This window comes from Hesperophylax consimilis, chromosome 12 (assembly GCF_061612785.1).
Source record: "Hesperophylax consimilis isolate HC1 chromosome 12, BYU_Hcon_1.0, whole genome shotgun sequence".
Lineage (NCBI taxonomy): Eukaryota > Metazoa > Arthropoda > Insecta > Trichoptera > Limnephilidae > Hesperophylax > Hesperophylax consimilis.
In genome coordinates this window covers 22,158,421-22,174,864 of record NC_142847.1, presented here as the reverse complement: position 1 = coordinate 22,174,864, position 16,444 = coordinate 22,158,421, and the positions used below count along the sequence as shown (strand labels likewise).

The window sequence follows — 16,444 nt, the reverse complement described above, 5'->3', positions numbered from 1 at the left end:
AAAATCGAATGAGTAATTAAATTGATCAAGAAATAATAAAAAATCATCGATTTTTGAAATGCTTCTGATATTCTGATGAATGATTTTTAGACTATATGAGCCCCAATTGTATTTGTTTAGATTATTTAGATCATAAATAACATTTGTGTTATAATTTATATCGGAATCATTATAATTATTATATGGTAAACGAAACATATTTAGTATATTTTAAATAAGTGTAGTATTGCGTAACATAGTTATTATATTTTAGATTAACGTGGTGCTGTGATAAACTTTCGCATAATATAAGTTTTAATACAATATCTAATTTAGTTTTATTGACACCTAAAATTACTATGAAGCTGGTGATAATACAAGTTCCTAGCAGGTAGTGGAAAGCAATAGACTTGATGAAGCGGGAACAACGACTAAATATAATAGTAAACAAGCGAGACGAAATATACCTCGAGAGCGAAATTGGTACAATTTTATCACAGTGTTGACAATTTTGATTCATCGGAAATGAGAATAGCATTTGATCCCGCCTCTTTTCTAATATATATGTTCCCTCCTTTAACCCACGCGAATCGAAACATACGTTCCTTGGCATATTGGCGTGTCTTAAACCAGAGCTGCTTTGATCGAAAGGTCAGTTGTTCGGAAACGTAGATAGGCGAGCGAGGACCGGCAATTCCAATGTTCAGTGTGTTAAGTTTGTCTTCGGTATTTTGTTGATTTTTATTGTAATTTTTCACATCCGCTAGCAGCTGATCTCTAGCTAGATTCGTCTTTAATTTGATAACTATTTTTCTCGGATGATTCTGTTTATTATTTTTTTTAGCTGACCGATAGATAGAGTCGATATCTTTAGTTTGAATCGAGGATTTTGTAGTCTGGCAGATGTTGAACATTACGTCTTGTAAATTTTCCCCGTCGATTTCAGGAATGCCTCTTATTTCGGCATTATTTGCTTTGAGGGCACGCTCTTGAAATTCTAGACCATTCTCCAGGACCGTAATTCTGGCTTCCAAAACGGCGTTCTTCTTCGTGAGCTCATCATTCCGTTGCTCCATGTTACGAAATCTGGCAAGAAAGTCCTCATACTGCGCACTTATGAATTGGATATTTTCTAGAATTTTATTATTTTGGTCCAAAATATCATTTTGTTTTTTTTCCAAATTAGTCGTTTTATAAATGACTAACTCTTGCAGTTCTTCTAGATTAGTTGATGGTTGGTAGGTGGGCGTTGAAGCTTTGTTGGTCACTTTTTTTGATGGTTCCAATATTGCGGTATCACTGGTGGTCTCCGTTAAAATAGTAGCACTTGAGGCGGCTGAGCGAGTATCCTTTTTGCACTGCTTGCACTTCTGTTGGGCACGCCTTTCTTGAGTAAATCGACGGTATGTATTCTCATTTATGCCTCCACAGGCTAAATGATAGGTGCCTTTACACGTCGCACACACAAATATTGAATCGTCTGAAAGGACGGCTTCTGGACATACTCTGCAGTGCATCTTGAATAATATATTTACTTCCCGCCTTATAACGACACTACGATGATAATCGAATTAGGTATATTGGTTGAACTTTATAAATTATAAAATAAAAATAAAATAGCTTTTATTTTATTATTCTGGATTTGGTAAGATTCGATCCTAGGATCATCAAATGTCTGCACCAAATTCAGGTGACGCCTTAGACCACTGAACCAACCAAGGCTTGCGGCAGACTGTGGTTTTAACGGCTTATAATATAACCGAGCACCTGTAAATTAAATAATTTACTGTTCTTTTCAATATTATCAGTTCACTTTTGTAATTTTATTATTTTTAAACACTATCACGGGACAAATAATTATGAACACTTTGATAATTAATTATATATCACCAACAGATTGAATTTCAAATTAAACTGGGAGATAATGTGACAAATTCACTGTAAAATGACGCTGATCTGTCACCTCACTTCAATATTTGTTCTTTTTTAATCACTTAATTGAAGAATATTTCTTTGTTAATTAGATGTGACACTATAATCATCTGTGGTAAACACGGATAAAACTTAAACTTTGTTTTATAAGCGTTTTAAACTTTATATTTTAATTGTTTTGTTCGGAGCGATTGATTTGCGTGTACGTTAGTTAGTAGGTAGATTGTTAATATGAATATAGTATAGTACATTCTAATGAACGCCGAACACGGAACTCCTGACCGCTCTCTGTGTGCTCCCGCTCTAAACTGCTAATATTAACCCCCTTGAGAACGATTTTTTTAAAATTTGTCCTAAAAAATTCCAACTTCGGACTAGATTCGAAAAAGAAAACTCAAATCAAAAAAATTTTTACCACAAAATTGACTCCACATGTGATGTATCCAGTTTACCGCTTATACTATGAGCTTCCGGACACCGTGTGTAAGTAGCTATATATATTTTTTTAAATAAGCACTGAAAGGTTTAAATCCTAAAAAGTCTATCTTTTGTATGAGTAGGTACTGATAGATGTATTATTTGATATTATATATTTAAATATGATGTATTTCATTTCGAAAGGGTTAAATCTGAATAATCTTAGTAGGTATCTCTTGTATTACTATTATTATGTTTAAAATGTTAAAGGACGGAGCATACAACAGAAAACAATTTTTTTCAGTCTTCAGAGAGGCGCCATTCATAAATATCAAAACTGGAATCGAAAGTTTTATATTGGCCCAAGTGGTGCCGATTTTGTATTTCATACATTTTTATTCTAAAAGGGAAAATATTAGAATGCTCGCATGTTCTCGACATACCCATCGGCATTCCATTAGTTAATCAGATGTATTGTTTCAAAATTAGGTGAAGAAAAAAAACCTTTCATTAATCCAAAAAAGTCTTTCTTAGAATATCACCTTTACTGAGAACACCAATAACTTTTTTTACTATACCATTGTGGTTATTATTTATGTTATATAATACAGATACCTAAAATAAACCTAAATTTACAAACAAACAAAAAAATATTTATTTAAAACATGATTTTTTTTTATTTACCTTTGGAAAAAATCCCATCAACAAGTCATGTGTGAGCACAACTTTATACTATACGTTTGCAGAAAATGTCGTTTTTTCGAACAGCCTAAGATTTAATGTCTGTAACTTATAATATTTCAGGCAGACTATAATTGTTTTTAGCACCAATCGAAAGAAGAAAAATGAATCTATAGTACTAAAATTACAAATAGTCTTCATATCTCACATGAAATATTAAAAAAACCTTTTAAATATTTAAAAAAATAAACTAATTACGATAAAAATTAACAATTTTTTTTTTTCATGTTGTATGTTTTTTATCTATGACAAAAAATTATTATCTTTATACACCTACATAGAAAATAATGTAATTACGGTAGATTCTTGGTAATGTGTTCACGTGTCGTGCGGCCGGCCGTTTGTTCTGGGGCAACCCAAAGTGTTTTTGTTAAAATGTGGGGCAAGCGAATGGTTAAAAAAGCTAAGATAATCATTATTGAGGTAACAAATAAAAGTGAGCAACTACTTTTGGAATTTAGTATTTTAACAACATTGTTATATTTAGATACAATCATTTATATATAAGTGTTTCTTACTCTCAAAAGCCTTAAAGTTAAATTTCCATCTTTGCACATAAACATATATACATGATTTTCTTTCTTTACCTACATTGGATATGACACATTTACCATTGTGTTGATTTTGACGGACAATACAAGAATGATGAAAAAAGCCTTTATAAAAAACAAATTATTAAATATTTACAAAATAAATCAATTATTCTCACTCAGTTTTTCAACAGTTTTGTTGAAGTCCATAACGGTGAAGATGGCCGCATTAAGCTCTCGCATTTTCTTCATAAAACTGTCTGATGTTGAATTATACGACCTGTTCAGGAGCTGGAAATCAGAAACATGAGAGATAGTTAGTTTGGATATGTTTTCGTGCTGAGACACGTTAAATCTTGGAAAATTAAACAACAGAAAAGTTTTCTTACCCCGCTTACCTCTAAATACAACCAAATTATTGAAGTAACACCTCATTTCAACTTAATTATTACCAGAAACAACTATTTACGTAGGAGGACATGCACAAAATAGGTTATTAGTTTTATGGGTATGGTGTGTGTGGTAGCGATATCAAATAAAAGTTTAGATAAACATCACAAGAGTATTCAAAAATTCAAATTCAAAATTTAAAAAAAATATTTATTGCACAAAAAGAGTACAAAGGGTATAGCTTACAGGTTACATCCTATTTCTTCCAGCTAACCCAACAAATACACATTATATTACATAACCCAACAATTAGATGTTAACAAATGCATGTAAATAAAAAATAAAAAACAGAGGTATTTAATTTATGTAAGGTATTCATTTAAGGTGTAGTGACAATTGTTTAAAAGAAATGTTTTTAGTGATGATTTAAATTTAAGCATGTCGGTTATTTGTTTGATGCTACGTGGAAGGTTGTTATATACTTTAATGGCCATGTAGTGTGGTCCTTTTTGAAAAATAGTTTTGTTTGTTTTTTATTTTATTTTTTTTATTTATTCACTAACGTTTCAAGTAATTGAATACTGAAGTTGCACAAAGAGAATGATACGTGGCGGATCTTATCAGTGCGGCCGGAGACACAAGTGAGTCTCAGACGGCGGGCACGGCAGGTCTTGAGAATTCCCAAGACGCGGTGTCTCGGAGTGCAATTCCGCTCGTTCTGGTAACTGTCGAGGGTCAGATTTGATCTTGGAATGTCTGATTTCACAATAAATTTAACAGCAATTGAGTTGTGTTAAATTTAAAATAAGTTAATCCTATATTCTTTCTAAATAAGAATCTATTCAAGCTTTAAATTGGTTTATATTAGTAGAATCGATGATATGTTGTGCGGAAGTTACTTAGTTTGGGTTATTCAAATAATTTCTGCGTATTTACATTGAAGCAGAACCTTTCGACAAACATCACTTCATACTAACAAAATCCATAATAGCGGCCAAATATTATTTGAAACAATTTTAACCTTTCCCTTACTGTACTAAAAAAATCCACGCGTTCCGATGCTGTGTAGTCAATACACATATCAAAATAAGCGATTTAATATCGGAAAAATATGAATATTCATAGCTTATCGCTTATGTTTATTATATTTTATATCAAAAATGATAATAATTGTAATTTAATTGCTGAAAACATGAAAAAACCATTGGCAGATGCTAAAAAAACGTGCGAGGGGTCCACATCTAACGACAGTCCGCGTCCGACTGGCTGGCAGCTAGTAGACTCACAGCTATGCGGTCGTAGGTATCGATGGTCTAAATCAAAACACAACTGCGGACGTGTGGATTTCTCTTATTCCCGCATAGCGAACTAAAGCGGGACATCAATAGGGTGTCATTTCCTCGCACACTCTTCGCGTAGCAGTGTCACACGGTTGATTGTATTGGTGTATTTGTTTCCGATTATTAATTGAATTTGAAAACAATGTGAAATTTTATTTTTTAATTCAGTGCATAAATGTATAACGGAGGAATATCTAAAATCTGAACCCAGAATTTATTATATTTATAGAGTTATTAAAGTTATTAGAAGCAATGTGTAGTTAATACACACCACAGATAAGGAAAGGTTAAACCTTGATTATTTTTTAAATTGAACTAATGCATCTTTTACAATCTCCCCCGATGTAAATATTTTTTTCTTGTTGTAATTAAGTCGAAACGAATTGTTATTTAAATAATTTGTGCGTATTAAGAATTAAATGGAGTAAGGAAACTTTACAAAAACAATCTCTTGAACAATATATTCATAATATTTTTTTTTTTTATTTTTTTTTTTATTTATTTAATTCAAAAAACAGTTTTTACATAAAAAGCATACTCTGCACATCTCACTAGGGCATTCCTGTATCAAGATGTGCAGCTTTACAATAATATCACAGCAAAAAATGCTTCAACTAGCTAGGGAGCGCATCGACTATGAATAATACGGTAAATTTCATTTCTTTAAACTCTAATCTAAAACTTAAAAATGAATGATTTTTTATGTAACGCATTAGATAAAAAAATGTATATTGAAGAAAATTTATGTCAATCTATGAAAGATTTTAACTTAATTTGCTCTGAAAAAGGATTTACCCTATTTCATGTAAATATTAGAAGTTTAGAACGAAACATGGATGAATTAGTTATAACATTAAAAGAATTAAATTTTTTCCCGGGCCTGATTGTGTTAACAGAGACACACTCTGCAGGCGAAATCAATTACACTATTCCAGGCTACACATACCATGCGACAATAAACAAAATAAACAAAAACTCAGGTATCGGATTATTTATTTCTAACCAGTATAATGTTCTCAATATTAAAGAAATAATTAATGTTAGTAATGTTAACATATTAAATATAGAATTTAAAGACGTAAATAAATATTATAACATTATTGCTATTTATCGTACGCATACATCGATAATACCTCAATTTATAGATGAATTAAAAAATATTCTGTTAAATTTTAGAAATAAAAATACTATTATTGTTGGAGATATGAATTTAAATATTGCAAACGACTATTCTAGTAAAGATAAAGACACATATCTAAATATGTTAGCAGAACTCAATTATTTATCGTGCATAAATTCTTATACTAGAAATGTTAAAGGTCAACGCCCCTCATGCTTAGATCACATTTTTACAAATATTCCTGATATCCAAAATATAAAATCAGCTGTCATTCATACAACTATCACTGATCATTATTCATGTATTTTTAACTATAAATTAACCAATCCAACTTTGCCATTATTTAAACAAAATAATTACTCAAAAAAAGTACTTAATATGGATACATTAAAACACCAATTAGAATCAGAAAATTGGAATAAATTATTACAATGTAATGATGTCAATATATGTTGTAAAATGTTTGAAGAAAAAATATCTAAATGCATAAATGACTCGACAAATAATAATATAATAACCAAATCCAAAGTGTCGAACTTGAAACCTATAAAACCATGGATTACTCATGGTTTAGTAGTATCTGTACGACATAAGCAAACTCTTTACAAATTAACTACTCAACAACCAAATAATAAAAATTTACTAAATCATTTTAAAGCATATAAAAACAAACTTTCATATATTATAAAAAATACAAAACAAAAGTATTATAAACAAAAGTTGAATCAGGCTGAAAATGATAGTAAAAGAGTGTGGACAGTTATAAATGAAATAATTGACAAGAAAAAAAACAAGAATAACGACATCGCCACTATATTTCATGACAACATGAAAACATGTTGTAAAGAAAATCCCTCAAAAGCTGCAAACATATTTAACACCTTCTTTGCGAACGTAGGGGAAAATCTTGCCAATCTCATTCATACTGACCCAAATATAACATTTCCAGACTGTAGTATTGATACTGACAATAATATAGCAACATTCCAAGTCACCACAGAGAACGAAATAATATCAATTATAAACGATATGCAAGGTGGTTCTGCCCCGGGTTTTGATGGAATAACAGTTAATATTTTAAAAAATATTAAAAATCAAATTTCTAAACCGTTAAAACACATAATAAATGTAAGTTTCCAAAGCGGAGTGTTTCCATCAATCTACAAACAAACTACCATTACTCCAATATTTAAATCTGGTAACCCAGAAGAAGTTAGCAATTACCGACCCATATCAGTAATATCGGACATAGCAAAAATTTTTGAAAAGATAGTTAAAAAAAGGATAAACCAATTTGTAAAATGTAATAAATTAATTAATGAAAATCAGTTCGGTTTTATGGAAGGTAGAAGCACTCAGGATGCAATTGCAAAATTAACTAGTCTTGTTCATAATTCATTAGATAAATCATTAAAATGCATTGGAATTTTCATAGATCTAAAAAAAGCTTTTGATAGCATATCACACGACAAACTTATAAGTAAATTAAGAAATATTGGATTAAGTGGTACAGCTATAGAATGGATAAAAAGCTACCTTTTCAAACGCCCTCAAGTCGTAAAAATCAACGATGTACTTAGTCAACAAAAAACAAGTCACTTCGGCATACCTCAAGGTACAGTCCTGGGACCGTTACTGTTTATCATTTATGTAAATGACATATTCAATCAAAGATTAAATGGAAAAATAATATCTTATGCTGATGACACTGTCATAATAATTGAAGGTACTGATTGGAATAATGTTAATAACTTAGCAAATACTGATATTAATATACTAAAAAATTGGTTCGATAAAAACCTCCTCTCATTAAATACTGAAAAAACAAAATGTATCCCATTCTCTATCAACAAATTTAAATTAATACCAGAATTAAAAATTATAATACATCAACTTAAATGTAACAGAACTAATTGCAATCAAGAATGTTCTATACTTAGTCTAACTTCTGAAATTAAATATCTTGGTATATATATAGATCAACATTTTAAATGGAAAAAACAAATTTGTGAACTTGTCAAAAGAATTAGAAAATGTATTTATACAGGGTGTATCGGCACGTACCCGACAAACTTTAACCAGCTATTCCTTAGCATATTTGGAGTAAAAAATCTTATGTGCACTTTGCTGTCCGGTAACGTTTTTTTTTAATAAAAAATTTATTATTCATATTTTCACCACATGTCACCACTGTTTTATCCTTTGATAAAGTTTGAAAACCCATCTGGCAAATATTTTATTCGAATTCCGTTGAATAATGCACGTGTGTACCTATATTGGCGCACGTTTACAGTCACAACGAAATAGCACGGCACCATTCGTCTCATTTTTAACTATTATTATTTAGTGTGTGCGAAAGAGCGAAGACGCTTTTTGACACACTTGCTTATAACAGCTGTTTAACACGAAACGCAATGCCAATGACAGTGATGTAGTGTGGAAATTTTAAATTTTTTTGTTTTTAATTGAAAAAAAAATGCTACCGGACAGCAAAGTGCCCATAACATTTTTTACTCCAAATGTGCTAAGGAATAGCTGGTTAAAGTTTGTCGGGTTAGTGCCGATACACCCTGTATATTTATAAGACTTAGAAATATTCTTAGACTAGAAAACCTAAAAAGAGTGTACTATGCAATTGTACAATCTATATTACAATATTAAGTTTTTATTATTTTCCCTTTACACACGAGTTTTAAACTCTTGTAAAGGTAAACATGTTAATTTTTATCGAAATATGTTCTTACTATGTAAATTTAAACATTATACTGTATTTTATAAAATAAATAAAAAAATTAAAAAAAAAAAAATAAAAAATTGGCTGGGGAGGAACTTATAACAATATATTAAATCCACTTAAAATAGTTCAAAGATTGATAATTAAAGTAATATTGAAAAAACCATCCAAATTTTCTACCGAGATTCTCTTTTCAATATTCAACGTACCCACAATAGACAATATATATAAAAAATATTCAATTCTACAAATTTATAAAGAAATACAGTTAAATAACTTACAATTCAATTCATCAGCAAGATATCAAAAAACTATCAAAATCACAAAAACTCAATACAAAGCACACACAAAATACCTATCTCTATCTAGGTATAACATATTTTAACATCCTTCCATTATATCTAAAAAATATTGAAGATATTCAGGAATTTAAAATAAAATTAAAAAATTACCTAAAACTACTATAAAAGTCCATATCTTACTCTTATTATTATTTCCTTCAAATCTTGAAACTGTATTATTGATAAATCTTGCCTATTTCTTACTTATCCCTTTGGTTTTGAAAAAATATTATTTACTTACTTACATGATTCCATATAATTGAGCTAGGATTCACTCACCAAACACAAGAGCCTCGTCTCTTTATGGTGAGGAAAAGCTATTATTATTCACCTTTATAACACTGTATAATATGTATAAATTGTATATTTATTGTAAAAAACATACAAATATTAAATAAATAAAAAAAAATAATAAAAAAAAATACATATATGTAAATTAAAAATAATAACAACATTAAATTAAATTTAAACAAAAAAAGAAAAGTTTATGACACGGACGTTTCGAGACCGGTAGACAAAAATAAACAAAATTTTAGTAACAAATGTATGAAAAAAATAAAAACAAAAAACAAAAAAGTCAACAAAAGAAGCATTATTAAGTAAGTTGGCAACAATAATATTCTTCTGTTAACTAAAGTACAAGGTACCTGTGCTGGCTTATCAGACACAAGCATAGGGTAACCATACTAACAATTACAACATGGATAGTATGAATAATAGATTATAAGAAAAAATAAAAATAACTAAATAAAAAAGGTAAATAATAACCGATAGGTAAGTAGATAATGTTATAATAAAAAGTAAGTATTTTAGCTAGACAATAATTAAAGTAAATATTAATACGATAATTGTAGATAATAATAATAATAAGTAACATAATAATAAATAACCAAAAGTTATTTTAGAAGTAAATAAGTGCATGCGCAGTAAGTAAATAAGGATTGTATCGAAACAGAGCTTCCACAAGGAATTATGATATAAGCGACAACATGGGTGATCCAAAATCATCATTCTCAGCTAGTACGGAGATTTTGACCATTTTCTTGAATGAATTTAACGTACCTATAGTTTTTATGTTTTCTCCAAGCATATTATATAGCAACGGAGCTTTATATGAAAAACTCCTTTGTCCGAAGGATGTTCTGGTATACACCGGCTGATACATTAAAGAAGAACCCATTCTAGTGCTGCGCACTTGTTGAGATCTTTTAGCAGTAATAGTGTTGTTGAAAAATTTACAGAGAGCCTGTATTATGTACAACTGCCTTATTGTCATAATTTTGCTTTCACTATATAATAACTTTGATGGATACATAAAATTTCTCTTATACATTATTTTTAAAATTAATTTTTGCGCAACATTCAAAGGCTCTAAGGTAGTCTTGTTACAAGAACCCCAACAGACAACATTATATGAAAGCATTGATTGAACTAGAGCATAATATACAGTTTTTAATGTAACTTTGTCCAATATGTTTCTTAGATTTTTGAAAATGTAGGCTAGCCTTCTTATTTGGTTTCTTAATGTAGTAATGTGATTGTTCCATTTAACAATAAGAATAATAATGGGTGTATATTAATTTGAGCCCGTGAAAACTTGTCGAAAATGTAGGTATATCCCGTGAAGGTACAGACGAAGGAAATTATGTTTACATAATTATCAATCTTAAAGTAAATATTTATAATAAAGTGAATAATAGCAACAAAAGTGGTTATAGAGTGGTAGTAGATCTTTTGGTGGTAATAGATTGGTAAGATAAATAAGTTAGCATCAAGAACGCAACTAAAATGACAAATACATTCAATAACATTAGAAATACACAGAATGTGACTAAAATAGTGCGCAGGTATTTGCAATGATTTTATGATATTAACAAAACAACAATTATTAAATGATATTAACAAAAAAATATAGCTCAGAGCATGGAGCGTACTTAAGTTGTAAAGATGTTGCAAAGAATATGTTGACATAAAATAAATACATACAAAAACATTTGAAATACACAGCGATGTGGCCAAAATAGTGCGTAGGTATTTGCAATGAAAATTTTTTTTTTTTCAGGTATATGCACAGTTGTTATTTGTATGTTATTACCTAATGACAAATTATATGTGATAACAACAGCTAAGGGTGGTAGGTAAATATAGAATACATCACATTGCTTATTCATTATCCTATTGAAAATTATGAAATGAGTCTTAAATGAACAAGTAATGAATTTCATAATTGCCGACTTATTATTCTTAATCAGAGCACGGTGAGTACTCAATCTGTAAATATGTAGGTGCGACGGGTGTGTTGCAATAGAAAAAGAAGTTACAATTACCTGCGAACTATTCCAGAATCTGACCATAAAAGGAATATAGATATATTCATTTATTTTTTTCCCAGATTTATATAGATTTACTAGAAGTATGAGGTTGCATGAGATCTTACTGATTGTGATATAAATAAATGAGTATATAAATATTCTATAACAATATATTACAATATGAGAACATGAAATGATATCTTCATTAACAGCCATAATGACAGAGTGAAATAGAAGTCAGATAGATTGACTTTTTAAACGTTGCAGGTCATTGGCATTATTTATTGTTATGATTTTTGAGCTGTCAATTTTCTTCAGTAAGATACGTCCTGAAGATGTCCATGCATATTTAAAATTGTTTTCTCTGGCGAATCGTTTAGTTTGTCCTAGGAGGAATTTTGCTTTTTGTGTTAAGTGATCCGATATATATATTCGTTGGGCATCTTGCGATACTCCTAGATCATATGTATTTAATTTATTTGTGCTGGGAGTTGTGGCCTTTGTGTATGTTTTTATTTTGCATAAGAAATTATCTCGATCTAGTGTGTTATTAAAGGTCGCAATGATTGATCTGGGATTTTTTTCAGCAATTTTAGGTCCCATTCTATAGATTTTTTTTATTACCGAGTTCACATTTCCTGAAGAGTCCTCAAAGTTGATAATTTTTGTTATTTTATTGAGAATTTCTAAATAGTTATTAGAGATGGATTCTGGAATGCCTCTTATTTCAATATTACATATTTGAGACATATATTCTAGTCTGTCGATTTTGACGTCTTGTTGTGAGATTGTATTAATTAAAATGTTGTTTTGGTTTTTTAATTCGATTAGATCAGCATTATCTTTAACCTGTAATTTTTCCATAGAAGTCACACGCTTTTTTAGATCTTCCTGTTGATCCGCCATGAATTGGAATGACTTTAGTAGATCATTGTTTTGTTTTAATATTTCTTCATATTTTTGATCATAGATGCTTAGTTTATTGTCTACAAAAGAAATCATTGTTGTTTTAAATTTTTCAAGTTCCTTCAAGAATATTTCCAATGTTAACGGCTGATTAGAGCCATCTGTGAATGATGAAGCTAGATTTTCACTGGTTATTGTAGGTGTGGTTGTAAGCTTCGCTGTTTGTGCAATTCGTTTTTGATTTTTGGCAACAGATGTCAGGTCTTGATTGAGTTCATTCATGTTATTATCGATAAGTTTCTGTTTAGTTGATTTTGGAATTTTAATGCACTTCTTACATTTCCATTGTTGCGATTGAGATTGATTTTTTGCACCTCGGCGAGAAGTTTCCACTATATCCGCACACAAAATGTGATATCCATCTTCACATACAGAACATGCTATAAAGTCGGCCGGAACTTCAATGTTTTTTTCGCATGCAGTACATTGAGTATTCATTCTAAATTCGCTGAGCGTGAAATTCACACTAAAAGAGCACTATTGAATAATTGTTTCCTTTAAGGATGGATAACTTTGCTACACTTGAGATCTTCACTCTTTAATATTCAAGAACTATGGCACCGATTTTTGAGTTTATGACACAAGCTCTCGAGGAAAAACAAAAAACTCTTTTTGGTGCAAAAAACACACTTTTTGTGAAAAAAAAAATACACTGGACAGTGCGCAATCTTCGATTTAGATGAATTGACCACTTTTTAGCTATTTTCTATTGTTGATTTTGTTAATTTTTTGATAATTTGAAGGAGATACAGAAAAACGTCAATACTAGACTTGACAGTGTTGCCATGTTTTATGATACAAGTAATATAATACAAGTGCGTATACACAAACCTGTGAGTAGTCTCATGTTTGAATTTATTTATATTATATGCCCATACAAGCTTTTACAAACATGTGATATATATAATAATTTAGTGGAACATTATTAAAGAAGTAAAATTTGTTAAAAAAATTATAAAATCGAATGCATGCAAAAGAATGATAAAAGCTAACATTATATTTATTTATGAAGTATGTTATTATAGTCTTCGTGTAACTAAATTCCGGGCAGTTGAACACATCTAATAGTTCTGAGAAAGTATTGCCAACTGCATATAATCAAAACCTCCTAGATCACAAGGCCGGGACACTCATTCAAAGCAGCCTCCTAACTTTTATAGGATTTTACAAAAAAAAATTTTTTTTTTTTTCAATTTATTCTTATTTATTAAAACATCTTAAAATGTTTTAGTTAATTTAAAAAAAATAAATAAAAATGTATTTTTTGGAGGTTCCTAAGTTAGGAGGCTGATTTGATTCAGTGTCACGGCCTTGTGATCTAGGAGGTTTTGATATAATCCGGATACAAGAGAATATCTAAATGATTCGGTCCTAGTATTGTTGTTGCAATTAAAAATAAATTTTGATTGAGTATTTTAGTTGTTATATGTAAGGTAATTAGTCTAAATAAATCAGGGCTATCTATAATACCATTAAAAAAAAAAATTATAAAAGTCAAGTCGGAAACAAGACTTCTATTTAAGAGTTTTAATCATATTAATTCTTTCATCAAGTGGTTTAATTTAAGGTTTCTATTAGCAAAACGAATTTCACAACCGAAACTCGAGCGATGGGTTATTTACAAAATAAATTCCTTGAGCGATCGAAATTTCTGGTCCATTCGGTTTTGGATTCGGCAGCGTTCATTTAAAAAATCATACCTCTAAATATTAATATGGAAAAATATAAACATATTTCATATTCCTAAATTTTATAATTTATCCCGTATTTGTAGGTTTGAGCTGAGCCACATTTGAACCATATTGAATTTTTAATGAAATAAATTCGAAAAAATCGTCTACGATAGGCCTAGATGGATGAGACCTAAATATGGGTAGCCATCGTTCGACTGATTAAAAACTAGTACAACATATAACCATAATCTAGAATCGAAAATGTGCAAAATGCTTCACATTATGATAAACTTATCGAATTCCGCTGCAGGCTCAATACGCAAAAAATATATAATAATAACACTTGGTTTCAACTTTATAACTACAAAAAATAACTATTTATGTGGTAGGAGATGATAAAAGATGCATTAAAGTTCCATTTTTTCTCAATTAAATTTAAGTTTGATGGTTAGGAAATATGCACAAATTATTTAAATAACCCAAACTAAACCCTAAAAACCTGGTTTGTGTATATGCGACATAAACCCCCAACTCTCTCCATTCGATATTTAAGTTGAAATCAAGTGTTGTTTTTTTAAAGATACAGCGGAATTCGACAAGTTTACCCATTTTGTTGTTAAAACAACTTTGATTGTGTTCTAAAAGACTTGGAGTAGAACTACTTTTCATTTTACCTTCTGACAATTTTTACATAGATATTTGAGCTGAGATACGGAGTTTTTTTTTATTAACATAATATACATTTATCATTAACATACATAGACGTGCATGGTTTCAAATGACTATGTGAATTCTTACGTATTTTGCGAGCTGGTCCAGTAAAGAGTGAGCATCGATACACTCTTTTTCAAATGAAGATGTCAGAGTAAGTACTCTTGAAGGCCATCTATCAGCGCTCTTCGCTTTGAAGAGTTTTCCATCTTTTTCACTCATTTTGACTAGAAAATAAACAACAAAAAAGACATTTTATAAGCGTTATCTAAAATCGGTAACAGACAACAGAGAAAAGTCAGGGAACAACAATGTCACCACCAAGTATCTACCAAGTTTGGAGTCATGAAACAACTGTCAACACGTGTTTGATTATTGGCATAAAACAGACTCATAGAACGAGTGCTCCTAAAAAGAAACACGGAGTTCCTAATTACTAATAACGTTGTTCTATTATTGTTGTCTTATTTGGAACAAATTTGATAAAATATCGTACGCACCGTGTTTTTATTATCCAATTACTACGTACGATGACAACTGTGTGAGCTCAGTCAGCTTGGTCCATAAATAAACTACCTTGGTCGATAAGTCTGGTGAATAGTAATAAATTTGTCGATGTTGAAAAATATTCCTATTCACAGCACAGGAAAACTGAAAAATTCGCAAAATATTTTATGTAAACATAAAACATACCTTTGTGATGTCAACACACGAGCGTTTAGTTTCAAATTCAGTTGTTAGCAGGGTTTGGCAGGGTTGCCGATGAATACATTCTAAAATACCCACAATTCGTGTTCAAAATAACCGAATGGGGAAAACAAATTTCCCGAAATAAGTAATTCTACCGGCGAAAAAAAAAATCCATTGAAATTAGCATTTCTCTTTCATTCAGACTTTAAATCTTGAAATTTGTCTTAAAATTATAGTAAATTCTCACAATTATTGTGAATATTTTTTAATATTTAAGGATAATCTATAAATGTCCAGAAACTACGCAATTTCCCCGCAAAAGTTTCTCCCCGCAAAATACTCAATTCTTAAAAAAATCTCAGAAATTCCCGCGATTTGGGAAATTTCCCACAAATCTGCAATCCTGGTTACCAGCGTTACCAGTTGCTACCATAGATCATAAATAAACCACTCACCCATAGATCATAGGTGCACTTTTCATTAGTGATGGTCAGGATCGAAACATTTACATGATCGAAATATTTTTATCGAAAAATCGAGTGATTAATCGATTAAATATTTATATATC

The 16,444-nt window shown here is 30.1% G+C and overlaps 1 protein-coding gene across 5 annotated transcripts in view; it reads right to left on the bottom strand.

The window, feature by feature from the left end:
- LOC149419324 (uncharacterized) overlaps positions 1 to 15,945 on the bottom strand; it is an 87,094-nt gene extending 71,149 nt beyond the window's left edge. For 4 of the 5 annotated variants that reach the window (XM_089638217.1, XM_089638220.1, XM_089638221.1 and 1 more), the window contains exons 1-3: positions 15,880 to 15,945; positions 15,274 to 15,413; positions 3,779 to 3,890 (exon numbers count right to left, since the gene is read on the bottom strand). In XM_089638217.1, the coding sequence (XP_089494343.1) occupies positions 3,779 to 3,890; positions 15,274 to 15,408 (247 nt within the window). In that variant the 5' untranslated portion in view covers positions 15,409 to 15,413; positions 15,880 to 15,945. Of the gene's footprint in view, positions 1 to 3,778; positions 3,891 to 15,273; positions 15,414 to 15,686; positions 15,835 to 15,879 lie in introns of those variants that run through there. The other variant, XM_089638218.1, reaches the window with a different exon arrangement.
- Between the last annotated feature and the right edge of the window lie 499 nt (positions 15,946 to 16,444).